The sequence below is a fragment of the Equus quagga genome, chromosome 5, assembly GCF_021613505.1.
Source record: "Equus quagga isolate Etosha38 chromosome 5, UCLA_HA_Equagga_1.0, whole genome shotgun sequence".
Lineage (NCBI taxonomy): Eukaryota > Metazoa > Chordata > Mammalia > Perissodactyla > Equidae > Equus > Equus quagga.
In genome coordinates, this window is record NC_060271.1 from 28841371 (window position 1) to 28868589 (window position 27219).

The 27219-nt window shown below is 47.7% G+C and overlaps 2 protein-coding genes across 10 annotated transcripts in view; both read right to left on the reverse strand.

Annotated features, from left to right (window-relative positions):
* Positions 1 to 826: 826 nt before the first annotated feature.
* PIGV (phosphatidylinositol glycan anchor biosynthesis class V) lies at positions 827 to 14411 on the reverse strand. 8 transcript variants are annotated; one of them, XM_046662835.1, is made up of 5 exons: positions 14320 to 14411; positions 12700 to 12784; positions 10824 to 10963; positions 6398 to 7528; positions 827 to 4768 (listed from the first exon to the last, which is right to left on the reverse strand). In XM_046662835.1, exons 3-5 carry the CDS (start codon positions 10899 to 10901, stop codon positions 4487 to 4489), a joined length of 1491 nt encoding a protein of 496 aa, XP_046518791.1. In that variant the 5' UTR covers positions 10902 to 10963; positions 12700 to 12784; positions 14320 to 14411; the 3' UTR covers positions 827 to 4486. The 8 variants fall into 8 exon arrangements, with proteins under 8 accessions (XP_046518791.1, XP_046518790.1, XP_046518789.1 ...); XM_046662834.1 differs by lacking the exon at positions 14320 to 14411 and adding an exon at positions 13946 to 14143; XM_046662833.1 differs by lacking the exon at positions 14320 to 14411 and adding an exon at positions 13738 to 13777.
* Positions 14412 to 20154: 5743 nt separating this feature from the next.
* The window catches only part of ARID1A (AT-rich interaction domain 1A), a 67973-nt gene continuing 60908 nt past the window's right edge, over positions 20155 to 27219 (reverse strand). For both annotated transcript variants that reach the window (XM_046660679.1, XM_046660678.1), the window contains 5 exons: positions 27069 to 27203; positions 26888 to 26984; positions 25521 to 26412; positions 25035 to 25165; positions 20155 to 23213 (listed from right to left, as the gene is read on the reverse strand). In XM_046660679.1, the coding sequence (XP_046516635.1) occupies positions 21480 to 23213; positions 25035 to 25165; positions 25521 to 26412; positions 26888 to 26984; positions 27069 to 27203 (2989 nt within the window). In that variant the 3' untranslated portion in view covers positions 20155 to 21479. The remainder of the gene's footprint in view (positions 23214 to 25034; positions 25166 to 25520; positions 26413 to 26887; positions 26985 to 27068; positions 27204 to 27219) is intronic.

Genomic DNA, 27219 nt, shown 5'->3' on the forward strand with positions numbered 1-27219 from the left:
TTGTCTTCTTTCTAAACCCACTGCCAGACTTCACTTCCCAGTAGGGTTGCCAGACTTAGCAAATAAAAACACAGGATGCCCAGTTAAATTTGAATTTCAGATAAACAACGAAGAATTTCTTAGTATAAATGTGTCCCATGCAATATTTGGAACATAATTATACTGAAAAAATATTTGTTGTTTACATGAAATGCAAATTTAACTGAGCATCCTGTATTTTATCTGGCAACCCTACTTCCCAATCTCCCTTGCAGCTACATGTGCCGTGTGACTGAGTTCTAACCAATGGTATGAAAGTGCATCTCTTCTAGGCCTGGCCCCTTAAAATCTCTCAGAAAGCAGAGGACTCTGAGCATCTAGAGGAGGGCAGGGTCACAAAATGGAAGAAGCCATGGGTCCCAATGACTTAGTGGCACAGGCCTCCCTCCCCAAACCTGCACTAAATTATGATGTAAACAAGAAGGAAACTTTTACTGTTAAGCCACTGAGTTTTGGGAGTTGTCTGTTATAGCGGTTAGCCTACCTTGAATAATATCCCTAATCCCTAAATTCAATAGCTTTTTTCATCCTTTCCTTAACAGCATATGACCCTGATAACCATTTCTTTCTTCTTGAAGTTCTTCACCAGATACTATTTGTCTCTAATCCTTTTTTTTTTTTGAGGAAGATTAGCCCTGAGCTAACTACTGCCAATCCTCCTCTTTTTGCTGACGAAGACTGATCCTGAGCAAACATCCATGCCAATCTTCCTCTACTTTATACGTGGGACGCCTACCACAGCATGGCTTGCCAAACAGTGCCATGTCCGCACCTGGGATCCGAACTGGCGAACCCCCCGGGCCGCTGAGAAGCAGGATGTGCGCGCTTAACCGCTGGGCCACCGGGCCAGCCCCTCTAATCCTTTAATGATAACGATCATGATAATGATAATAACATAGCTCCCATTCCTGAAGTTCTTACTCTGTGCCAGGTGCCGTGCTGGTGCTTTATCTAGCGTCTCGTTTCATGCTCATAGCTACTCTGTGTGGTAGATGCTATCACTCCCATTTTAGAGAGGAGAAAACAGGTTTAGAGAAGTTGAGTCACTTGTCCAAGGTCTGACAGGCCCTCGTTCTCTCTCCACACTGTTCCTTTGGACAATCCTATCTGATATCGCAGCTGCTATCATTATCCTGTCCGTGTGGATGGCTCCCTGACCTCTCTCCTTGTCTCCAGTTCCGTATTTCCTGGCATGTGAACGTGCTGATGGCATCGTAAACTCAACATGTCTAAAACGCAGCTCTTCCCTTGTTAGTACTGTTCTAACCACTTTTCATTTAATTCCCGCAACAACTCTATGAGATAGACAATGTTATTCATATCTATGGGTAGGTAATGTCATCTACATTTTACAGATAAGTAAACTGAGGCTTAGAGATTCAGTATCTAGCTCACATCTGCACAGATAGCACACAGTAGAGCTGGACTTGGGATTATTTCAAGACCTAGATCTCAATAACGACAATTCCCCAGTTCTACTCAAACTGTGCTCTCCTTTTGCTCTTCCATTTGCTGCTTCCTATACTGATTCTCTGCTCTTAACTTTCAAATCCTACCTGTCTGTCCTTCAAAGGCCATTTCCCCATGAAGTCTTTTCAGGTATTCCACACTGGAAGGGATCTCCACCTCGTGCGAATTTACAGAGTACTTACTATGTACCTCACTTACCTTTTCCTAAACATACAACTTTAATTCATCCTCATCATAATAAGTCCAAGCAGAGAGATAGAGAGCCTGGAGTTTAAATATCCCTTCATTCCCCAGAATTTATCAGTTTCTATCTTGATTAATGTTTCTGTTTCTGCTAGCAACTCTATTAGTTATTTGAGAATAGGAGGCACAGGGAGTCATCTTTAGGCCCCTACAGTAGGCATTAATAAACAATTACTGAAAGAATCAATCAATTTCAAATCCCTGGAGCCGGCACTACATTTTTAGATGAAGGTGAGAGGGTCTGTTCAAGAAAAGAAGTGATTTTTTTTCCAGGGGGACTGGTAAAGACATGTCAAATACTCCCTCTCCTCCCGCCTTCATTAAAGAACAAGAAAGCGTCTACTTCTAGGTATACGAAGCGTCTGGTTTCTGTTTTTAGCTGGGTCTTAGAAGGAAATGACTTTTCTCTGAAATTGTAGACGCCCAACCCAGCTGCAGCATTGTTAGACCTCAGGGTAAACAGGAAGCTTCCTGCCTTGGGCCCTTCATGTCCTCTCCCAGACTATTAAAGACTCTTAATAGGATGGTAAAAGGACAGCTGCTGGCCATAAAATCAGCCCATTCCTTAGCTCCTTAGAGAAGAGCAACTAGCTCCCCAAGGTCAGAGAGAGAACTGTGTCCATCTCTGGGTTACACTAGTTCTGTCCACTAGCTGGGGTCCTCTGTTACCTCCTCTATGATCGACTGTAACCAGAATAGTCTTTGCAGAATACCAGAGTGATTTAGTTCCTTGGTATTAAGTGAAAGGATGGGATTCCCATTTATAGGGTTTCTGGTCCTTGAAATCACTTGTTTCTGGGGGTGATGAGATCTAGTGTGAAGGTTAAGCTAAGATGGCCAGAGCAGTGAAATCCCCTGTGGAGTCTGAGTCACCTCCTCCAGTAGGGGAACAATCAATCCTGATTATTCCCCAAAAAGAGGCAAAGAGAAGCCATGAGAGCAAAGAACTAGGGCTCCTGCCTCTGCAATAAAGAGCTGAAACAGGACCTCAACTCTTCCTGCACACGAGGTGGAAGTCCCTGGATTTGCAGCTGTTGGTGAGGAGGGAGGGGACAGTTTCTGCCAACTGGAGGGACACTAGGGCAGGGGTGATTATCTTTTGCCAAGAAGGGCACTCGGGTGTCTTGGCAGAAGGCAGAGGGCTGCCCTGATCTGTGTGTACATTTTCAGAAGCATTTGACTCTGGATCAAATTCTCTCAGCTGTGCTAAAGCTGGGACGATGGATGGGAAATGCTTACTGGCCAGACTGACTAGAGGCTCCAACAGAGGGTGCTGGGGCTCAGCCAGGAGCTTCCCTTCAGCTGGCAAGTGTAGCTTTCTGTCATGGTCAGAGGGAGCGTGTCAAAATTCCCATTCTCAGGGCTCTCCAGACGCTGCTTATGATGACCCATCTATTTTGAAGTTTCTGCTTCTTGGAATTTTTGGCTCAAATGGGGAATGAGTGGCAATGATGCAGAACCTCTGACCTGGCTCAAAGAATGAGCAAAAATAGCTGAATGATCTTACTCCCTTTACAGTGATGGGCTCATAACCAAATGGGGGCCAGGAAGATACCATTTCATTCAACACTGGACTTATCTACAATTTATCAATTCATGCTGCCAGGTTGGCTCCTCTGACCCATGTGTACCAATTCAGCAAGCACAGATACCAGGGCACAGCAGGAAACCCAATCCCTGCTATGACCATTTAGCTGCCCAGCACAGGTTTACTTATGCAGGACAAGGAGCCTTATTTGCCAGGTGTCACTGCTTTCCCTCATTCAAAGGAAAAGTCACTGAAGTTACTCCTCAGAGTTGCACCTGAGGAGGGAGTGAGTTTTCTCAGTGCTGAAAGCAGGGGAACTGGATAGTTTCTCCTAAAATCACGTGTTTGAGCCTCTACATAAGTGTTTAGACTGGGATGATTCTATTGTTTAAGGCAGCTCTTAAGATCTTAGAGCAGGGAAGGACCAACAAGAGATTATATGGTTCACCTCCCCACTTCCCAGTGGAAAAATATCATTTCCCCTAGTTTCAGAAGAGGTAACGAAGGCTCTGAAAGCTCTCCTAAGTCACACAGCTGGTAAGCAGGGTTTTACCAAGAGGACTAGAATCCAGGTTTCCTGCCTCCTCCTGCAATGTTCTTCTTATCATGACTTTTTCCACACAAGCAATTTGTATTATTTTTAAAAAGGTAATTCATTGCATGTCCAACCTAAAGTTGTTTAATTTGCATACCTTTGTAAGATTTTTCATATAAACAAATGAACAAATTATGAAAAAAATCTTCAGAAATGTCCCCTTTAGAAACGAGGGTACTTAGTGCTGCTGCCGCACTGCTCAGGCCTCTGACATTGAGTGTGGACTAGGACCAGCCTGTCAGCTAGAGCCTTTCATGAAATTTCCACTTAAATAATTTACATTTAAATTTACATGTGGGTCAGGGGTAAGTTTAAGACTATTTCTGCTATGCTTGGTTGACAAGACAGCTCCAGGTGTACTTTAGACTTGGAATAAGATTTCTTCACTTACAGAGAAAATAGTTACTACCCTAAAATTTGCCACAGCCAGGACCAGAAAGGGCTCTCTAGTGGCTCACACTTCTCCCATTCCTAACCAAGCTCCAAAGAGAGAGAGAGAGGTTCTAACGGACAGAGTAAGGATACCAGGGCAGCGCAGGCAGTCCCAGTGGGTATTTGCACTTTCAGACCTCTGCTTAAGCCTGGTTCAAGCTATCCCATGAGACTCCAGGTCATGTCCAAGGCAGGAAGTTGCAGTGTAGGAGTAGTCCCAGGAGCCAATAAGTCAGGAAGTAGCCTAGAATGCATCGTGTGAGTAGAGAACAGGTTTTCCAGTTGCACAAAAGTCCCATAATAGAATTTCTGGGGACCTTTTGTCCTGGTGGGGGGTCCCCTGCATGAGGCTTCCACGGTACAGTCTCTAGGGATCTCAGCAGCGGCTCTTGATCCTGGAGCAAGTGAGCTGGAAACCAGTACACAATAGGAGTGGAAGAGCCCAAAAACCTGGTGAGAACCTGGAAATCATAAGAGGGGGAAAACCCATACATTTATTGGAATGTCACTGCCTCAAACTGGACCAGCCCCAGGCTGGTTGAACTACAGCCCCATGACTAGAAATGTCTTACCCTAGAAAAAAAATTCAGCAGAGCTTAGGATCTGCCTTATAAAGCTGTACGTGAACCCAACCAAGCGACCTCAATGTTACAGGTAAACATAGCTGTGGACTAATTACCACAATAATGGGCCAATCAATACTAAAATCTTTATGGGCCTGGACTCCAAACTCTAGGATGTGACGTGGGGCTTTGGGAACCTGAGGTGGTTCCCTCATCCCATGAGAGTGGCAAAGTAGAGGGAACGGGGGCAGGCGATCCTATGGTTCAACGTGCTCCCTCCTAGGGGAGTTCAGAGCCAAGTCTCCAAATGGCATCCCTCATCTAACCTGGAAACTCTAAGCTTTGCTGGCACTCACACTACTAGCTAATCCAGTTACAAACACAGAATGCCTACTTTCTATTTCCCCTGTGCCTCTTATTCACACATCTCAGAGCACTTTACAAACAGCCAATGTGTGCCTCCAAGAGGCAGAAACTGCTAAGGAGTGGCCAGATGGAGACAAAAAGATTTCCTCGGGGTTATGTTGCAACTGGGGCCACAGCCGGGAACAAAAAAATCGAATGTATGATTAAACTCTTCCTATCCCTCTCTATCCCTACCAGCACCCAGAACATTGCACAAGATATCTCCTCTGAAAATTGAGCACCTGCCAGAGCTCAGAGTACCTCAAAAGTCAATATTCAAAGTAGATATTCTGGGTCTAACTGTATATTAGGAGAAAGTCACAGAGATATCCTCTGTGCCTATTCCTATGTCTCAGTCAAATCAGGTCCTTTCAAAACTCTCATGTCTTTGCACGTGCCCTTCCAGTGGCCCAAAATGTTCTTCTGCTGATTCTTAAATGGAATTCCTTCTCACTCTTCAGGACCCAGCCTAAATATGTCGCCCTCCTCAACTCCTTCAGCCAGTTAGCTACTTTTTCCTCTGTTCTTCCACAACTCCTCTTCCATCCTACTGTACTACAATTTTATCTGTTAAATGTCTGTCTCTGGGGCCAGCCCGGTGGTGCTGCAGTTAAGTTCACACAGTCTGCTTTGGTGGCCTGGGGTTCACCAGTTCGGATCCCAGGTGCAGACCTACGTACCACTTGTCAAGCCATGCTGTGGCAGGCATCCCATATATAAAGTAGAGGAAAATGGGCACAGCTGTTAGCTCAGGGCCAGTCTTCCTCAGCAAAAAGAGGAGGATTGGTGGCAGATATTAGCTCACAGTTAATCTTCCTCAGAAAAAAAAAAAAAAAAGATTGGCAACAGATGTTAGCTCAGGACCAATCTTAAAAAATAAAATAAAATAAATGTCTCCCCATTTTTACCATGAGATTCACTAGGACAGCAATCTTGTCTTACTCAGTTCTATCCTCAGTGGTCTGACTCATGGTCTGGCACAAAGGAAGCCCCTAAATAGTTGCTGAATGAATAAATTAGGTATAGGTCACTCAGAAGGGAGAAGTTAGCACTCTTCCCTGTCCCTGGCCAAGGGGTTTTGCCTGTATTCACACCGTCATCCCAGGCAGGAATCTACCTCACCTGAACATGCATGCACAGACTGCCAAACAGCAGCAGTGCTGCAGCATGGACCAGGTACACGAACACCCGAGGACTGAAGAATCCAGGATCAGGCTTCTCTAGGGTCTTATTGTTCTTGCTCCTTTGCAACCCAAGTGTAAGGCAGAGCCAAGGGTAAGTTGTCACATATGTCCAAGTAGCCCAGGCAACCAATATAGCCACTGGTGTAGCCAGGAGAAAATTGGGCAGCTGCTTGAGTTCATAGTATCTCAAAAAACCAACATTCCAGTAGATATCCTGGATGTAGCTGTATATTAGGGGAAGACTCCAGGAGCACCAAGGTGGCTCTTTTCCCTCCACAGTCCCCACGGTCCGGTAGCCCTTGTCCACAGCTAACTGCAGCAGGGGCTTAGGGATGGGGTGGGCTGAGCCTGGCAGACAGAACTGGGTATAGGCGTAATACTGAAAGAGGGCAAAGGGAAGGCCAAGTGCAAGCACTGAAAGGAACACAGAGCCCATTAGCTTCAAGAACTGTCTCAGAGGATTCAGTACCATGAGAGAAGAGAAAAAGCCCCGGCACTGAGAATGGACGAGGAAGCCAATGTTGACCAGTCCGTTGGAGCGTACAGCAGTGGTAAGGGCAAAGAGGAGTCCACTAGTGCAGCTTCGGCCCCTTTCCAGCTGTCCCATGGCACTGAATGTGAGGAGGGCAAACAAAGCTTCTGAATAACCAGCCGCCAGGAAGACATTGGCGGGGCTGAGGCAGAAGAGAAGCGCTCCGTAGAAGGCCTGGCGAGGACAGTGCAAAACCAGACAGCCCAGGTCATGCAGTGCGACTGCAGCCAGCACGGAGAACAAGGAATTGAGCAATGCTACTGAGATTAAGAGGCAACTCCGTAGGCTCAGTAACCCCTGCAGAGGTCTCAGCAGTTCAGTCCCCACCAACAGGGCCAGGGGGAAACCAGGGAAGAAAGCAAAGTTGTGCTCATACAAGTAGCCATGTTCAGCAATGAACAGGAAGTGTTCAGCATCCCAGTGCGACAGGCCACCCAGAAGACCTTCCACTAGTTGGTCCACAGAGCCTGAGGGGGCGAGGCGAGGAGGAGAGAAGGCTTCTGCATGGTGATCTGGGATGATGGCATTGAAGAGAGCCTGTGGGATGAAGGAAAACCAGGATTTGGGTTGACCAACTGGAAGAAAAGAATTACCATTTAATAAAACGAGGAAGAACAGACTTGGGGGAGAATCAGGAATTCACTTTTAGACTAGTTAAGCTTGAGTTGGACATTCTAGTGCAGAGGTCAACGAGGTAGTGATACGAGACTGTGGGTCAAGAGAGCGATCAGGGCTGGAGATATAAAGTTGGGAGTCACAAGTGCATGCGCGGTATTTAAAGGCAAGAGACTGAATGAGATCACCTATGGAGGAAGTGCGGGATAGAGAAAAGAAGAGATCTGAGGACTGGGCTTTGGACATGCCAACATTTAGAGGAGACCTGAAAGAGGGTGAGGATCCAGCAACGAAGATAAAGAAGAAACAGTCAGTGAGGTAGGGGGACAACCAGGAGAGTGTGGTATCTTAGAACCAAGTCAAGCAAGGGAGTGATCGACTCTGTTAAAAGCTGCTGATAGGAAAAGTAAGATGGGACTGAAAACTGACCACTGGATTTAGCAATGTGAACGCCACTGGTGACTTTGACAAGAGCTATTTTAGTGGCATGGAGGAGAGAGAAGCCTGCCTAGATCTGGTTCAAGAGAGAAGGGGAGAGGGGAGGCAGTGCATACAGACAACTATTTGGAGGAATTTTGCTATAAAGAGGAGGAGAGAAAAGGGACAGTATGTGAATGAATGACAATGTTGGGTCAAAAGAAATCTTGTGGGTTTTTTTAAGGTGGGAGATAAAAGTTTGTGCCAAGGGGAATAATCCAGTGGAAAGGAAATCATTGAGCATGCAAGAGAGGGAGGGGAGAATTGCTGGAGCAGGCAAGAGAATGGAATCTGCTACCCAGGTGGAGGAGAGCCTTATAGAGGAGGAGAGACAGTTCGTCCAGCCTTTAGTAGGGAAGGCACAAAGGTGCAGATGGAGGTATGCCAATGGATGCGTAGGAGCATGTGGAAGGTCAGGTCTGATTCTTCTATTTTTCTGAGTTTTCACTCAGGAGAAAAAATTGGGGAAAAGGTGTTAGAGACTTGACCAAAGAGGAAAACATGCAAAATAAGTCATCTATGACCTTCGTTCTCAAAATAGGCTGTGCAGTGGAATCATCCATGAAGTTTCAAAAATACTAATGCCTGGGTCCCTCCAGGCATTATTTAACTGGTATAGGGTACAGCCTGGGTGATGAGATTTTTTTTCCTTTTTTTTTTCTGAGGAAGATTCAGCTTGAACTAAAGTCTGTTGCCAATCTTCCTCTTTTTGTATGTGAGCCGCCACCATAGCATAGCCACTGACAGACAAGTGGTGTAGGTCCATGCCTGGGAACTGAACCTGAGCCATCAAAGCAGAGTGTGCTAAACTTAACCACTAGGCAACCAGGGCTGGCCCAGTGAGATTTTTTTTAAGCCCCTCGGGTGATTCTGATATGCAGGAAAATTTGAGAGAATGGGTGGGTGAATGGGCTACAGGAATACATTAAGATTGCCAGGTAGCACTAAGGACTTACTTGGGTTAGTGATCTTGAATAAAGAGACTAGTTAGTACAGTTGTGTGTTTTTCCCTGGGCAGATGCAGGTGTGGAGTAGGCAGAGATTAAATTTAACCAAGGTTGGGCTTTTGTGTTGTGAATAAGACATAGGAAGAAGGGAGTAAGCGAGTTGTGCGTGTATGCACAGTGGACCATGGCAACTAAGCTGGGTAAGAAGGGGAGCTGAAGCCATGAGGTGGGTGAGGGGCAGTGAAATGGTGATAGAAAGAATGGATTTTAAGTCCCGAGGGGATGGAAGAATTGTTAGAGCTGGAGTACTAGAGGGAGTGAGCTGGAAAGAAAGGAGATAACGGTCAGATGTATCATCTTTATTAATATTGAAACCACCAAGACATCAACAGTAGTGCTGGAAAGAACAACAGTGAATCAGGAACTAAAACCTTCAAGGAAGGAGCTGTCATTAACAGAGATGACAGCAACAATGAAGGGTAACTGGGGATATAATCTGATAACATGAGCCTTACAGCTGGAAGGGGTGGGACGATAACGAAATAGCATTATTGTTAAATGTCTTTTTGCCCCATTAGACTGTCAGCTACTTAAGGGAAAAGAGACCATGACTTTCTATACTCATCACCTAGCATAGTTCTCAGAACAAAGCAAGCACTTCATAAAATTTTGGTGCTTGAGCGAACAGTCTAGAGGAAACATACTCGTTTCTGATCACCATCTGAACTAGAACCCAGCTGTCCTGGTTCCCTATTCCAGATGCCAATTCACAGTATTGCTCTGTTGGTTCTGCCAATCATTCAGCTGATACTGGTTTCAAAGCCATCAGCGAGTCAGTTTCCCCGGTCTGACATTAGGAGTACAACCCCATTTTTAACTCTTTCTCTTTTTGGTCAGTTTCTTTATCAGACCACTTCAAACAGTGAAAACAAATGGGACAGGAGTGACAGTCACAGATAACAGCCCTAGTCTCCAAGTCCAAGACACTTTTAACTAAACCCGGGACTCAGCAAAGTCTGCTGTGCCTCCTATAGCGGGGGAAGAGAGAGGGAAGGTTTCCACAAAGGAAGCAACTATGGGCCTCAGAGAGAATGGTACACAAAAGTATGCTAATGTGACATCCCTCGAGTGTTGACATACATTCAACAATAACACATACTGAGTACCTACTAAGCACTGTGCCAGGCAGCAGATATAATTCATATCTACATGAAGTTTGATTAAAATATGTATCAAGGGCAGCCTGGGAGGGGGAAGGAAGTTGGAAAAGGGCAAACACATTCTGAGGGTGGTGTGTGGGTGAGGCGGCAAGGGGAGATACCTGGGGGAAGCACAGGAGACACTGCTGACTAAACGAATATACACAGACGGTCTCAGGACTGTGTCACCTCTCTCCCACTCAAAGGCCTGAGACAGTGCTCAGCTCCTGGTAAGGGGATCCAGGGCAATGCTCTGAGCTGTCATACCCTAAAGGAACCTCTGGTTACAGAACCTCATGGTCTGTTAGAAAGACCACTAGCTCAAGAGTTAGGAAACCTGGGGTCTGATTCTGGCCCTTCTCTAACTTGCTACGTGACTTTAGGGAGGCCATTGAATCTTTCTAGGTCTCTGCTGCTTCATGTGGAAAACGAGAGATAAATAGATCCTGTCTAAGATTCCTGCCCACTTTTCACTATAAAGTCTAGGTCTATATGGTTCAAACCACAAGCAGGGGCACACCTGGGAGGTGGAAAGGAGATGGTGACTATTCTTAGGGCCAATGGCATGTTCAGGACAAAAGATCAGAGACTGACCTGCAGCACCAGAGTGAGGACACGGCAGCTGATCGCAAACCTCAGCACCTCTTTCTGGGATGGGTCCAGGGGCCACATCCTCTGACCACCAGGAGTTCAGTGGTGTCACTGCTAGGGCTGAGTTCCCTCAGGTCTCTAAACTTCAAAACGCAAGAAGGAAATGTCACACATGAGCCAAAAGCAAATTCCTGAAAGCATTCTTCACAGGAGACTCCCCCTTCAGCAACACTATGGCAAACTTAACCAACTGCCCAGATGAGGGAAAAGCATTTTGAAGGCAGATGGGACCACTTGGTGTCCCTCCGAAGCACTGTAACCTTGCCGGGGAAGTTCCACACAGACAGGCACAAAACTGGAAAGCCAAGCTCGCAGAAAATCTTTAAAAGCCTGTTGACTGCCCCTACGCAGGAACTAAAGACGTGGGTTCAAGTCCTGGCTCTGCGACTCACAAGTTCTCGTTTAGTCCTTCTGAGCCTCAGTTCTTAATGTATAGAATGGGATCAGGTTATTTTGCCTGTCTCACAAAACTGTCGTGATGGTGAAATGGACTGAAGCGTGAGGAAGTACTACCAAACCTATATTGTGGTTGCTATTATTTGATGTGTGCCCTTTTCCTCTTGCCCAGAATAATAAACTAGGTCCCAAACCAGAGTCCCCAAAGTGGGGTGTAGAAGTGAACTGGAAGACCATAATGACTACACACTCCAGTTTAGCTCTCTGATGTGTGTTCAGCTGGTCTGTTAAATTAAGTGGAGAAGGAAAAGAAAACCACTGCTCAGCAGGACTTCAGCCAGCTCTCACTGCTAAAACAAACTTAGGGGGGAGACAGAGTCGACTACTAGAGATGCAGAAAACTGTTATTTCCCACCTCTTTGTTGGAATGGCAACAATGCATAAACAACTGCAAAGCCATTCTGAGGCAAAGAATTCACTTTAAGGCTTTTTCTTTTTTTTTACAATTCCTTGGGCTAAAAGTAGTAGTAATGGCTCCTAGAGAACCAGTCTGGGAAATAAGAAGGAAGAGCAAGAGCATCAGAGGCAGCTCATCGATGTGGGGTGAGGAACTATCCCTTAAAGGAAAAAATATTTAAAGTGAGAAATTAACAGGGAAGGCTGGAAGACTTTTCTTTCTGCTCTTATCGGGCTAATCTGTACCAAACCTTTAGATATCACTTGTTTCTGGAATTCTTCTCTGACCCCCGCTAGACTGTGTGGTATGCTCTCATTGCACTCGGCCTTGTCGTCTTTATTGTCATTGCTTATTTAAGTTGCTTGTGAACACAGGGACTTAGTCTACCTTGCTCCCAACTATACCCCCAGGGCCCAGCATTACAAACGGGCATTTTAAGCCTGTGTTCTGACTGGGTGGAAGTGGCAAGAACAGGATATAGCCTCACTAGTTCACTGGCTCTGGATATAAAATCACTGCTCCAAGTATTCCTCCCACCATATCTCATGGTAACAACAACACGACAAAGTCACAGAAGCCACAGGAAAATAAAATATCTCCAGACAGGGAGCAAGATTGGCCAAGAGCAACAGTACCCTTTCTTGAGCACAAGGGGGCGCGTGCTGCTCACTCCATCAGCAGGAGGCCTGGAGGAAGGGAAGGGCCACCGACGCCACACCGGTTTGCTCATCAAAATTCAGTTCAAAGGCAAGCTTTGGAAAACCCCAGAGAGAGCAGCGGTGGTTAGTGAATCTACCCAACATTTCCAACATCTGACTCGCTCAATCGAGAAGAATCGTAGAAACAGGCACAGCCAACCTCACCCGCTGCTGGTTGTCTATCCTAGGGTGAATTCACTTTTTCCCTTTCTTCACTTCCCACCCACATGCAGAAGAGAAGTTGGGAAGAGAAAAGCACTTAACCCACCTCTGCCTCTTCACCAGGCTTCCACTCTTCCTTTCCTCTCTCCAGAGTCAAGCTCTAGCCCCAGCGACCACAGGAGACTGGTAGCCTACAATTAGTTTACAGGTAAACCGAGTAAAGACAAAATAAAGCCAGTGAGTTCTTCCTCTCGGCTAATTGCGGACCTCACTTCCCAACAACCCCTTTGCGAAATCACAGACTCTCTGAGCTGGCAGAACACTTAGAGAGCAACTGGTCTTACACTATTTTCCCGTGAGATAAATATGCCCCAGAGAGGTGAGTAATAAAAATCTCCATAGTTTTTACATGAGAGATCTCTTTAGATCCTGTGAGGCCGGGATAATTACCATCGCCATTTTACGGATGTGGAAACTGAGGCTCACTGGGGTCAAGTGACACACTCAAGGCTTTATTTAAAGAAAACGTCTTTTTTTCTTTTTTGTTTCTGAAACCTCATGATCTTCCCACCAGCCCTCACCCGGGGCAGAGCCAGGACTACAACCCAGGTCAGCCGGTACTGGTCCAACGACGGGGCATGCTCTTGCTGGGGATGCTTAGGGCAGGGAGGGCCCTATCTGAGGACACAGGAAGCCTGTTGAATGGGAGCCCTGGTCCCTGCGGGTCAGATTAACACCCTCTGTGGGGTGGGGAAGTCGCTCTGACCCAGGGTCCTCAGGGCCAGAGGCCGCATTCTGCGAGCCCAGCCGGGTCCGAAGGCGCTCTAGCCCGCTCCTTCCGGACACAGTCCCAAGCGGGGATCCGGCATCTCCTCCACAGCCCAGGGGCTACCCCGAGGGGCCGGCGAGGCCCGGCCGGGCCCCAAGACCGGAAGGCAGGGGAGGGCGGGAGGCTGGAAAGGAAGAGGCGGCACCGGGAGGCCGCTATGGCGGAGGGGCGGGGCTCCCCGCTTCTCGGCGGCCTCCGCCTCAGCTCCCTCGGCCTCCGTTTGACAACTCCCTTCCCCCCAGAACTCCAGAGACCCCAGGCAGGCGCCGGGTCCTCAGCGCCGGCCGGGCTCGACCTCCCAGGCGGGGCCCGAACCTCAGCTCCTCCATCCGGGGGCCCCCCGAGCGGCCCGCGCCTGCGCACTGGCTCCGCCGGCGGCCGCCCCGCCCCGCTCCTGCCCGGATTCGGAGCCGCCCCGCCCCCTCCGCGGCGGCCATGTTGATTCCAGGCGAGAGGGGCGGGGACCGCGTAGCCCCAGGTCTCTGCGCCCCTCCGCCTTGGCACCTTCCCGCCCTGGTGACACCTGAAGAGTTCTCGCTCGCGCTTCCCGCTCCTTAAGCCTCCTCTCCCGCCTTCAGTTAATCTGCCGGGGCTGCCGTCTCAGTGCTCTTGCCCCGGCTCCGTCCCGCCAGCACCCACTGAGTTCCCGAGGGGTGCCGAGGCTTTGGGGGTCGGGGCAGCCCCGCGGCCTCTTCGCAGAAGCCGGGGCCGCGCTTTCCCTGCTGTCAGGCAACGACAGCTCAGCACAGGGCACACAATGCTTGTTCTCTGAATAGAAAGAAAAGCTTTCTTGGGGTTTCTGTGGCCAGCGGCGGCGCCCTGCGTCCTGGGTGTGAAGAAAGTGGGGGATCCCCCTGACTTTCCCCTCCTTCAGCTACCAGGGACCTTGGGTCCTACTTCAGTCCTCAGCCCAGCTCAGGTGGCTGATGAGGATGGCGAAGGCAACTTCAGAGGACGCCCCCCCAAGGACTCCTTTCTCCTTCCTCATTGAAGCAGTTTCTCTCGTAGGAAGTGGGGCCAAAAAAGAAGAAGAAGAAAAAAAAGAAGCTAACTCAACAAAACCGTCTGTTAGGGAGGAGCGGCCAGTTGGTACCCCTGTAACGGAAACTGTTAGAAGAACTTTGCACCCTCCTTAAAGGAAATAGATAATAAATCCTTCTCCGTTGGTGGATTTCTCCTTTCTCAGGATTCCAAAGCCTGCGGTTTCAGTTATCTGCCCTCCAAACGGAGCTGGGGTCTGGGTTAGCCTCTGGCCACAGCCCTGGCCCAGGGAGGGGTTTATCTTCTGCAACAGCTACTAATGTGGGTGGGAACAAAGAAATGGTTGCTATCTCTCCAGGCAAAGAAAACGAGCCCACATCAGTTCTGCGGGGGGCCAAGGACTGTGTCTTTCCATTCTTTATAACTCATTTCAGGCCCAGAGTCCTAAACTGCCCTCAGGTATTTGTTGTGTGCAAGGTGGATAAAGTATAAATCACATTTTGGTCATTGTCCGCTGGAAGAGAAGGGGGAAAAATGGAGTTTAGAAGACTCTTCCCCCTGGTTTTTCAGGGACACATGCTTGTTCTCAGCTCCAGAGGCCTGTGAGTGAATCCAGAGGCAAAGCTGCAGGGCACGCTCGGTACTGGGGCCTAAGGTCGTGGCTTGAAGCTCTACAAATCCGTGATGCTCCAAGCAGCCCTCTGTTTGCAAAGACAAAACTGAGAAATGAACTGTCCTTCCTTTGTGAACTCACCAGGGAAAAAGACATGCCTTCTTAAGGTTCCCTCTGTCCACACCAAATTCCCTCAAAAAATCTATTTGTCACAAAGGGTCTCTTGTGACAAGTCAGAATGTTTTCCAGAAGTTCAACTGTCACCCTGTAGAGGTAGAACTTTGTCCAGATCTTCAGCTCTACTTTCCTGCAATTTCTCCCTCCTTTCCTTCTCTGCTACTCACCGCCCTCCTCTTCCGCTCTGTTTCCTGTTTCATTTTCTGGCTCCTGCTCCGATGGGAAAACAAGGAAGCCGAGAATCTTGGGCTCTCAAAGCCCTGGCTTGTCAGAATAGAAGAAGACTAGGTGGGATGGGAGGGGATTCTGGGCCTTCAAGGCTGTGAGTAAGGAGTGGAGGAGTCAGCTCTCTCCAGTCTGCTTTTAGAGTCTGTAGCTAAAATGGAGCCTGCATGTACACAGGGAGCCAGCTGAGCGACCAGCGCTGTGGGAGAGCCAGAGATACAGAGCCATATCCCAGGGCTCCAGAAAGACTCTGCACCACCTAGCCACTGCCATTAAGAAGCAAATATCCCACATCACCAAGAAACCATTTCGTAATACAAATCCCTGACCTAAACAATGCAAGCAATGCATCACTGTTTCTAGAATCCTAGATTGTCAGAGTTACAGCATTTCTGTTTCTTGAACTTGCCTGGCTCTGCTTTGCTGTTTCCGTTGCTTGAAACACTTCACTCCTAGACCCCTACATTGGAATCCCAGCTGAAATGTTGCCTCGTCAAAGAGGCTTTCCCTGGCTACCCAGCCACAAACACCACCCTGTACTGTCCATCACCCTGTTCTGTTTCCTTCATAGCGCTTATCACTACCTATCTGTCCTGTCCATGAATTTGACTTGTTTTATTGTCTGTTTTCCTCTTATGGAATGAAAGCTCTTACGAGAGCAGAGGTCTTGTTCACCAGAGTATTATGAGCACTTAAAACAGTGCTTTGCACATTGTGTGTACTCAATAAAGTTCTGGTGAATAAGTCAATTTGTTTAACCTGATACTATATTTTATGGATGAGGGAACTAAGGCTCAGAAAGGGAAAGTGACTGGCCTGAAGCTACACAGCTAGTGGCAGAGGTGGGACTTGAATTCAGGTCTCCAGCCTCTCTAGTTTTTTCTTCCACTCCACATTTTTTTTGTCTCCCCAAAGCCCCAGTACTTGGCTGTATATGCTAGTTATAAGTCATTCTACTTCTTCTATGTGAGCCACTGTCACAGCATGGCAACTGACAGGTGGTGTGGTTCTGCGACCAGGGAAGTGAACCTGGGCCACTGAAGCAGTGAGCGCAGAACTGTAACCACTAGGCCATGAGGGCTGGCTCCATGCCACACTATTTTAATCTTTCTCAGGTTTACCTCTTTTCCTCTCTTCCTTCTTTCCACATAATCCTACATAGGGTACACCAAGTCTTAGCAGCTCCTGCCTACTCCTTCCTCCTCTAAATTCCTATCTTACCTGTTTCATTTACTCAATAAAATAGTGCCAACTATATGACGAGATGAGGATGCAACACTGAACAAAACACGTCCTTGTCCTCATGGAGATGATGATAATATTTACCTCCTGGATTTTATAGTGGTTGGCATAAAGTACTCAATAAAGATGGGCTTGTTAATAACTCCCTGAACAAAAAGGGGAGTGAGTGATTTTCCCACTGGAGAGGAAATTTGGTAGTTCTCATGGAGCACTCTCCTCCCTGGAGCAAACTGACAACTCATTTCTCTCTGTAGTTGCCTTTGCTTGCTCCTGCCACCACATCTGCAGATGGCCTTGGCCCTTGGCTAGGCAGAGGAGCAGCCCAGTGTATCTATTCTCAGTAGTTCAGCTTCCTGATATTAAACTTTCTATGGTCTCAAACTTATGGGAATGATGCAGTAGCTGATACTGATCTGGGATGTTGGCTTTGAGGCCTTGCCAATTTGGGTTAAAAGTGACCACACAGGCCTCTGTTACTGCCAACTGTTAGCAGGCAGGGCTAATGCCCGTGATGACAGTCAGTTGTGCCTTACCAGAACTTTATGCTACTTTTTTGCTGTGAAAAGGGCATTCACTGGCAGTTTCGAAGGATGCTGCGTGATCCTTACATCCATCCTGAAACCTGGGTGGACCCAATCAGGTCTGGGACATTTACCAAAAGCATCCTTTTTGGCCTCTGTCGTATCACTTGAAGATGCCTATTCACCCCAGGACAAAGACCCCACCCTGCCTCCCAGTTGCAAGAGGCAAACACTGATCCTTTAAAGGCCATGGACGCTAAATATTTTTCACCCTTTCTTGGGTATTTGCCTTTCAGTAGTTAGAAAACCTTGACCCTACTTAGAGGCCTAGTGGGAAGCGCCTTAGCCACTTGGGGGTGGCAGTGGCTGCAAGGCAAAAGAGCCAATGAGGTTGAGAGTATTGTTTAGGCCAGACTTGGCTGCTCTCCAGCTATGAAAGAAGGTTAAGGTCATTTAGGGGGTGGGGAGGGAGGAGCCTGGGAAAAGAACTACTGGCCACACCCCTGGGTTCTCTACTGTTGAGGTTCTATTTACTTCTCAAAAGCAAATTACTCACAGCTCAGTGGCTAGCAGTTCTCTTGGACCTGTGGTAACTCCAGTCAGAAACTGGAGACCAGGCTAGGCTCCCCCTACATTGCAGGAGAGCGGATGAAAGGAACCCAGGAAACCAAACTCCTAGGTAATGCTCCACACAGCCCAGAAATGCATTTTCTAGACTAGAAAGTGCAGTTCAAGAAGCCCGGAGCAAAAAGAGCCATTAGCAATATTGCTCACCAAAATATAGATATGAAAAGCTTCCCATTTAGGTTGTTCAGAAGAGTCCTAGGAAGGCATCTTGGTTAATGGAAGTTTAGCCAATTGTCTTTACCTTCTCTCAACAGAGAAATACTAATTATTCATTCCTGTCCTTACCCAAATATTAACAACCACATCTGGTTTGAGGAACACTTGATTGACATTCTTGGGACAATTTTACCTCACGCTAAATACAACAAAAACAAATCTTGCCTGCTGAGCTCCACAGCTGGATCATTACTCCTGATTATCCTGCGACCCAGAAAAGAGGCACAGTGAAACGTATTAGGAAGATCACGGGCCTTGGAGTCAGGAGGACCTATGCTTGGTGTGCGAGCTCAAACAAGCCACTTTCCTCAACTGCAAATTGGGAGCCAGAATAGTGACCTCACAGGCACATACTGTTGTAGGATTATTTGATGTACTACGTCTGGTACACAAGTAGGTACTCAATAGAAAGCTATTGTTCCATGTGTCACTTCTAAGTGTCCACAATAATACCATTTTCTCTGTTACTGCTTCTGGTTTCTCCATTGTTTCCCTAAGGAAGTATATTAACAGAGAAGCTATATATTCCATCTAACATTAGCCTTTAAAAGTGACTGCATCTGGCCAACGTCTACGATTTCATTCAACAACTACTTATTAAGTGGCTACTGTGAGCCAGGCTGTGCTGTAGGACATGGATGTAGCAGTGAACAAAATAATGGCCCCTGCCCTCAGCTGACATTCCAGAGAGACGACAGGTAAGTACAATATACAATAGGCCAGATGGTAACAAGTGCCATCAAGAAAAATAAGGCAGAAAAGGGAAATAAGGCAGGGAAGCAGACTGCTATTTTAAATAAGGTGGCTAGAAAAAGATTCACTGATATATCTGAGCAAAGACCTTAAGGAGATGAGGACTTGAGCCATGCGGTTATCTGGTCAGAGTATTCTGGACAGAGGGCACAGTAAGTGCAAAGGCCGTAAGGTGGAAACAGCCCTGTATCTTGGAGTGAGTGACAGATAAGAGACAATAGGAGATCAGAGGGATAACGGCAAGCTAGACAAGGGCCTCCGAGGTCACTGTAAGTCCATAATCGGGGTTTTCACTTACTCAGAGTGAGAAGCACTCAAGGATTTTGACCTGACTTAGGTTTTAAAGGGAACATTCTGGTTGCTATGTTGAGAACAGGTTTAATCATGCAAAGCAGAAGCAGGGAGGCTAGTGTGGAGGATGTTTCAAGAACTCAAGAAAGATATGAAGTGTCTTGAACTACAGTGGTAGTAGCTGGGCTGAGGATTATTTTTTGCAGTGCTAACAGGCTGGATGCGGAAATGAAAGGAGTTGAGGATTTTTTTGCCAAGCAATGGAGTTACCATTTACCGAGAAAACTATGGGAGAGGCAAGTTTCTGGGGGAAGACAGGCATTTCAGACTGGGCGTGTTCAAATTAAATTTCCAAGCAGAGTTGTCAAGAAGGCAGCTAAGGGGCTGGCCTGTGGCCAAGTGGTTAAGTTTGAGTGCTCCGCTTTGGCGGCCCAGGGTTTTGCTGGTTCAAATCCTGGGCACGGACATGGCACCACTCATCAGACCATGCTGAGGCGGCGTCCATATGCCACAACCAGAGGCGCTCACAACTAGAATAGACAACTATGTACTGGGGGGCTTTGGGGAGAAGAAGAAGAAAAAAGATTGGCAACAGTTAGCTCAGACACCAATCTTTAAAAAAAAAAAAAAAAAAGGCAGCTAAATGCTTTAATCTGGAATCAGAGGAGAGCGCCAGTCTGGAAAAAATAAATGGTTAAGTTGGAGGCTGCCTCCAGACAAATAGGTGTCTTATTGTTAAAAATTTCTAAGAAAAACAGAGATCTTCCCTTTGCCAATTATTTCCAAAAGTTTTTTTTTCTAGAGTATTAATTTATTTGGCCATTTAAACCCACTGTATCTCAAGAGGCTAACATGCTTTTTATGCCTAGAACTTCCTCTTACAGGTGAAAGCATCTCAGAACTTCCTTAAATTTAGACTTACGCTGTTGAATGTAAACTGGAACATGGTGCAGAAATGACAAGGTCCAAGACGCCACCATTAAGGGGAGAGCACACCAAGCAAGATTTGCAAAAACAGGACCAGCTCCATATCCTCAAAAGGTCAGCTTTTAAATAGTTTTAAAACAATAAAAAGCCTCACAAACGTCTTACCAAGATTTAATGTACATTTATTCTTAACACGTGGAACATATAGTATAAAGATTTCATACTGAATAAATGATATTCATTAAGCCAAAAAAGGAAAAAAGGAGGAATTTACATCAAGTTTTAGCTACATTGTTTGAAATACAAATATGCAGATTTTATCACTGAAAAAATCTCAATTGTGTTTCTTCATCAGGAACTTCAACTGAACCTAGAACTTTTTCACACCTCGATTAGAAAGAAAACAAAACAAAACAAAAACCCAGAAAAAAATAAACTATAAGTTGATTGGCTGCTGAGACAGCAAGGACTTTTTACAGAGACCTGTACAGCATCGCGCCAAGAGGGGCGATGTCTGGCAAGAGATTAAATAGCTGTGTCTCGCTTTGTGCAGGTCACCAACTTGTTAACTCGTCATACTATAAAGGGGTAGCTGGGAGGGGGACCAAACTGTGGGTATCCGAGGGTATGTGCAATGTACAACGTCATATATATACACACGTGGCAGCACAGTCGCTGCAGCTAAAGGTTAAAACCAGTTCTAAGAGGTGATCTCAGGGTTATTCATACAATCAAGGAGGAGAGAAAGAGGTCAGGGTGTTGTAGGTTCACACATGATACTTTGGGGGAAAAGCCGTTTTTTTTTCTCCTCAACGTTTAACTAAAAACATTTTTAAAAACTACAGCTTGCTGCTGACCCAGCGTTTTCTGTTTCCATGTGAGACATTATTATTACAGTATGTTTACAGTATCAGGTGTACAGTACAGTACATGAAAGGGTCTACACTCTACTGCACAGGCCTCTCCAGTGAACAGCGTCTGTCCACAACTGCGAACTTCTTGGCTCCTGCAAGATTGTGAATGTACAACAATAAACCACACACAGTTCAGCAGTCACCTTTTTTGTCCTTCAGGGTTTTTTTTGTATTTTTTTCCTCTTTTTTTTTTTTTTACCATTAAAAACAGTTATGAAATGTGGCATCCCGTTGATGCAAGGACCGGGAAAGCCATTTTTATTTTTTTCCCCAAACTCACTGTAAACGACAGTAACTTTGGTTAAAATAAAAAAGTCTTCTATGTAGGCAGAGCTTTGTCTTTTCAAATAGGGTGGGGTCCTGAGGGGGTAAGGTGAGGACAAGGAACAGAAAGGGGGGAGGGGGCAGGGAGGAAAGAGAAATAGGAGAAACTTTTTTCCCAAGGGAGAAGCTGGACAGCACAGGGTAAACTGGATTCTGAGGTGGTTTTGCATAAATAAAGGGCAACAGTCAGTTTCTAAGTTCTCCACACACGCACACACACACAGGGAGGGAGATGTCCCACGGCTGTCATGACTGGCCAATCAAAAACAGTACATCACAAATGACTTGTGAAACCAATGAGTTCATCAACGGTGATACAGAGATGTCCAACAGCCGTGACTCGTACAGCGTGAACTCCGAGTGGTTCTCGTCCACCTTGGCCAGGGCTAACAGCGCGCGGGCAGCCCGCCGCATCATGTCCACACTAGTTGGCTCAAAGGGTGGGTTCTGCATGTGGAGCAGGCTGGCCTGGCTCTGCTGGAACTGTGTGGCAGCAAGGCTGTCCTCCAGGAAGCCCAGGAGGTTGCCGATGCTGCCCTTCTGCACTGCAATGGCACGGGCTGCCAGGCTGTCGCCCTGCGCCAGGTTGGCCAGCAGTACCACGGCCATCTCCCGGCATACCGGGTTCTTTCGGTCACTGAGGAAGCGCACCATGGTGCTATACAACTTCTCCAGGCGGCTAAAGGGGGGCGTGGCCAGGATCAGGTCCACATTGTTGTCCTGGATGCTGAGTTTGCTGAGGGTTTCCAAGACCAGTCTTTGGGGGGAGAGGACGGCATTGGGGCCCAGGGTGGAGAAGGGGTCCTGGGCTTCAGCTGAAGGGCAGACTGCCCAGTGTAGGAGTCCGTCCAAGACAGGCAGGCAAATGCTCTCGGGGTATGGGGAGAGGTCCAACTGCCCCGAGATGTTGGCGAGCGTGACCAAAGTGTTTTCCCGCAGCATCTCCAAGCAGTCCCACCACCACTCCACTTTGTTGCAGCTCACCCCCTGGTCCTGCTCCTCCTCCTTCTCATAAGTTAGTGGTGCCTGCTTCCGTTCTGGGTGCTTGTGGTGTAGAAGGATCAGCTTGCCCAGGATGAGCAGCAACCCTGGGTGTTTGGACATCTCAAAGTCGTTGCCTGGCACAAATGACAGGCTTCGGATGGTATTGGAGACACAGACACAGCGTTTGGCAAGGGAATCCTGCCAGTCCAGAAGGGTACACAGTGGGGTCTCATCTTTACTGTGGGGTTCGTCCTCTAGGATCTTGATGTTCCGGTGGCTCTGTGCCGGGCTGATGCCAAATGGAAACTTGCTGCTCTCCTTGGTGGCCTCTGCAGTCTTAGCTCCCTCCTCGGTCAATGTGCTAGACCGAGTGGACAACATGTCATCCATAGTGGCTGTGATCCGTTTTTCTGGAGGGCCATCAGGTGGGGGACCCTCCTGCTCTGTTGTCCCTGGTGTACCCTCTGCCGCTGTGACAAGTTTCCGGGTGACTGGTGGGTAGGGCACTTGAGGCCGGGTAGGCAGCAGCTCTGTCTTGCTCTCAAAGTGGGTCTGGATATGCTCAGTGGTGTCCCCCCCACCAATCCGCCAGTGTAGCAGGCCACTGTCAAACTCCTGCACGCGCCCAAGCTTATCTGAGCAGTCTACCACAAATGGGTCATTCTTCTGCACAATCTTTACTGGAAGCTTGTCAAACTTACTAATCAGTTTCTCCTCACTATTCTCTGAGGCTGCCTTATCCTTGCCCGAAAAGGCCATCTCCTCATCATTTTCAACTACTTCCTCTTCTTCTTCCTCCTCTAGTTTAGGACCTAGAAGGTCTTCCTCCTCCTCCTCCCCCTCCATGGGTGCTGGACTAGACGCCTTGCTGAATCTCCCAGGGTCCAGTAGTGTTCTCTGTCCTGGATCACCCACCTCATACTCCTTTAAAATGCCAAAGATTTCGATCAGGCAACGTCGGAAATATTCCACAAGGAGCTCTAGCAACCCTGGGAGCTAAAAGAGAAAGAAGAGGAAATAAAGGCAAAAAGTGGGCTAAGAAGAGAATCCTTAACTTTAGAGACTTCCCAAGGTCTTCCCTTCCACCTAATCTCTGCCTCGATTCCTTCTAGGGCAGACATCTGTATCGCGGGGAAAGGCAGAACCGCTCCCTTCCAAAGGTTCTCTATAGAATGAGTCGTTTAATCTCTCTTATGCCTAGCACAAAATTCTTATTTCTGCCCAACCTACCTTCATGTAAACCTGCCTACAGCAGGATAGAGACGCTGACAAATGGCTCTGTACCTCATCTACCAGCGCCACCCATCTCTCAGCCTCCTCTTTCCCAAGCAATTTCTGCTTTTCTTCACCAGGTCCAGTTTCCTACCCATTGGTCAATGCCATTGTTCCCCTTAGGATACTCTACATCCCACTGCCAAGCAGAACCCAAGGCTAGGCAAGGTTGGATGACCCCTTCCAAATGAAATGAGAGAGGGGCTGCAGTATGGTCAGATGTTCATCTGCTCTCTTCTCCAAGCTCCTCAACATTCCAGGAGGCTAGACCTCCATGAATCATGCAACATAATGAGTGCGATGAAGCTTCGGCTCTCCAAACATTGGTCCAAGCTGGTGCTAGGTAGATCCAAATTCCAGCTTGGATCCTGTATAGGCCATTTACTTCTAGAAGAAAACACTAATCTCCAGTCAGATTAATTGCTGGCTGAACAGTATAGCAGAATGGAAAAAATAAGGGCTTTAGAATCAGAAAGATCTAGGTCTGAATTCTGGCTCTTCCAGGATCTAGCTGTGTGATTTAAACTCTCTAAGTTGTAGGTTTTCCACTGAAAATGATGGAAATTCCTAAACTTTACAGAGTTGTTCTGAGGTCTAAATGGAATATGTCAAATGCCTGTCATATGGAAATTGCTCAATCAGTATCTGTTCCTTTTCTTTCTCATGGGAGGCAATATTTTGCAATGGACATAAAGTCAGCCTTTGGAATCAGAAAGACTCTGCTGACAGCTGTGTGAACCTGGGCAAAGGTAAGACTCAGCCTATTTACTCATCTCTCAGTGGCCACATCTGCCTCAGAAGGCTGTTGTGAAGATGACATGAAAGAAAATATGAAGGACCTGGCACAAAGTGAAGGCACAATAAATGGGAACTACTAATAACAATGTCCCCCCTGCCCCTGGTCAGCTCCTTGACAGACGGGTTGCTGGGTACTAATGATGATCAAAACAAAGAGTAGGATGGTGCAGCAGAAACTCTTCCAGCTATTGGGAAAACTCTCAAGTGCACGTCATGTAGAGAGAGGCTCTGAGAAAAACCTCTGCAAGAACATCATTAAACCCAGCCTGCCACCTCAAGAATACTTCTTTACACTTCCCATTCTACACCTTAGAAAAATGGGTTCAACAAAGACCTCTTCTATTCAGAGCAGATGAAGTGAGAAAGGGAAAAATAAAGAAACTGCTCTGCTCACTGATAAAGACCAGAGGTTCTTCTTGGTAGTCAAGAAAATATGGTGTCCTCACTTACATCAACAGAATCTGTATTTCTTACTAATACCAAAAAGTTTCTCTCAAATTCCCTTTGAAGTCAATCCTGATACCTTACACAAATTCTTCTTCTTCTCAGTATTCTGGGCCCATGGCCAGTGGCAAGGTACTGGCATGGGATCAAAGCACTCACATGGAAGACAGAGAGGAGCAAGAGACAGGCAACCACGTTGGTCAGGGATGGCTTAATTTCCTGTGTCACTGAGCACCATCTACTTCAAGAAGATCCCAGGCCCTCCCAATCTTCCAGGGTTCCCCAGGCACCACCTGTACTCACCTGACTGAGGTTGAAGGTCATGATGCTGTTGTCATCATACAACAGGATGTTAATGGTGTCTAATGCCCACGTGCTCTCTGCCAGCAGCCCAGACTTGAGGGACATCATTACCCGCCATGCCTCCGGGGTTCCTGAAATAAACCTCCATGTGGTCCATCCACCAAGCCAGGGTTGGCTGGAGGCCCCCCCAGGGCTGATCCATCAGTCAGGCTACTCTGAAGATAACACATGGTGAGAGGCAGTTCCTAACTGAGAGATGAGGTACCTGCCCCTTGTGGCTAGGCTCTCTCAGGACATCACTGCATGGCGATTCCTTTATGTAAAGCCTGAAATCAGCTGATTTCTTCCTTATCCAAAGTTCTTTGGTTCTATTTTAGTCAACACTGGACCAGATTTTACCTCATCCAGAATATCAGGATGGAGAGACAACAATGGACAAGATGGAAAGGGGCAGATTAAGCAACCCAATCAGGGAGGTCTCCTTACCGATGTCTTTCATTGTGAGGCGCCTCCTCTGCTTCAATACAGGCTGTGTGGCTTCAACAGAACCAGGTGGGAAGGTGATGTCCCGCCGAATCATGGGGGGCTGCACAGGGGCAGGTGCTATGTGTGAGGCAGGTACTGGGGGACCTGCCTTCTGCATCTTCATCCCAGAGTGCAGGAATGGAGACTTGCTGGGAGAGGTGCGGTTCTCCATTGGCCGGGGCAGGGGAGCAGGGCTGGATACCTGAGGAATGTGATTCTGCATGCTTGGTGGGGGCTGGTAGTTGGATGGAGGGGGCCTTGTCATGGGGGGAACAGGGGCAGAGGGACCATATGGGGGCTGGCGTGTGCCATGGGAAGGCCACGGGCCTTCATGGTTGGCCCTCTGATCCGTGTGCAGCATTTCATCTGTTCGGTTCACGCCATGATAGGCAGGGCCTTGGGGGGCAGAGCCCGTGTTCTGCCTGTTGGCATAATTGTAGGTCATGTCATTACGCCCCTGCCACATAGTGCCTTGCTGAGCAACTTCAGCCGATGCCTGTATGGGGCCGCCCATCATTTGCGGTGGCATGGTCTGCTGGGCATTGGAGCCAGGGGGTGCAGAGACACGGTCTCGGCCAAACTGGAATGGAAACTGGTTCTGGGGGCCACCTGCTGGTCGGCGCTCAGTAGCAGCAGCAGCAGTGGCAGGATAGGCATTGCCATACTGGTTGTACACATCTTGCTGAGGAGAAGGCTGGGCAGCTTGTTGCTGGCTGGCAGGCTGGGGCTGGGCTGGGGGCAGTTGCTGCTGTTGGGGCTGCCCCTGCCCTGTGCTGTATGGCACGCTGTACATCTCCCCTTCGTGCCGCTTGGCAGGAGGGCCATATGTGCCATCCATCGGCCGCTTGTAATTCTAAGACAGGGACAAGCAGAGGGGAAGTTAATACTCTCCCCTCAGGGACACAAGGCCCACAGCTGCCAAGATGGCTATACCACACACTTGCTGGGCTTACTTCTGCCCCGTAAAAGAAAGGACACAGACTCCAAGGGAACAAAGGAATCACCTTCATAAATTATCTTTTGAAGTTGTTTCTGAAAGCAAGAATTATTCTCTATGCCCCTCTGGCTCTCCCTTGCTCTAAGTAGAAAAACATCGAAAAGTTCAAAAATCAAGGCTTGTTTCTAGCCCTTTTGTAGAATTAGAGAGACTGGACTGGACTCCAAACAGAGAAGAGATTGCCGGCTTGGCTCTTTAGGCACAACTGGCTATTCGGGTGGGAGAACAACACCAAATCATCTAAAGCGAGCTGCTTAGACTTTTCAACCTAGTTTTCTCACTGGCTCTCAAGGGGAACCTGTGTGCCAGTCCACCCTGCTACCCTCCTCACCTGCTGCTGCTGCTGATACATTGTGGTCTGCTGGCTGGGGAAAGGGCTGCCAGAAGGGGTGCCTTGAGTGGAGAACTGATTGCCATAGGAATCATGTCTGCAGGAAAGAGAGAAACAGAGGATCAGGGTGGGAAATGGCAAAGCCTGAGCCACAGCAGCACTGAGACCAGGCTTCACTCACCGTTGCTGCTGCTGCTGCTGCTGTGGGGGGTAGCGGCTAGGAGAATACATCCCCGAGTCTGGGTTGGAAGGCATGAGATTCGGCTGTGGAGCTCCAGTGCCCATGTTTCCCTCGGGTCCTATTCCAGGCTCCGTCCTAAACACAATCGGAG

What these genes read in the sequence shown, in the direction of transcription:
- PIGV (XM_046662835.1), bottom strand. Translation starts at nt 10,901, where the DNA reads ATGTGGCCCCTGGACCCATCCCAGAAAGAGGTGCTGAGGTTTGCGATC. An exon ending in TCCTCACTCTGGTGCTGCAG is followed by an intron (nt 7,529 to 10,823) that starts GTCAGTCTCTGA and finishes TTCATCCCACAG; the next exon opens with GCTCTCTTCAATGCCATCAT. An exon ending in GTCTGTGCATGCATGTTCAG is followed by an intron (nt 4,769 to 6,397) that starts GTGAGGTAGATT and finishes TATGATTTCCAG; the next exon opens with GTTCTCACCAGGTTTTTGGG.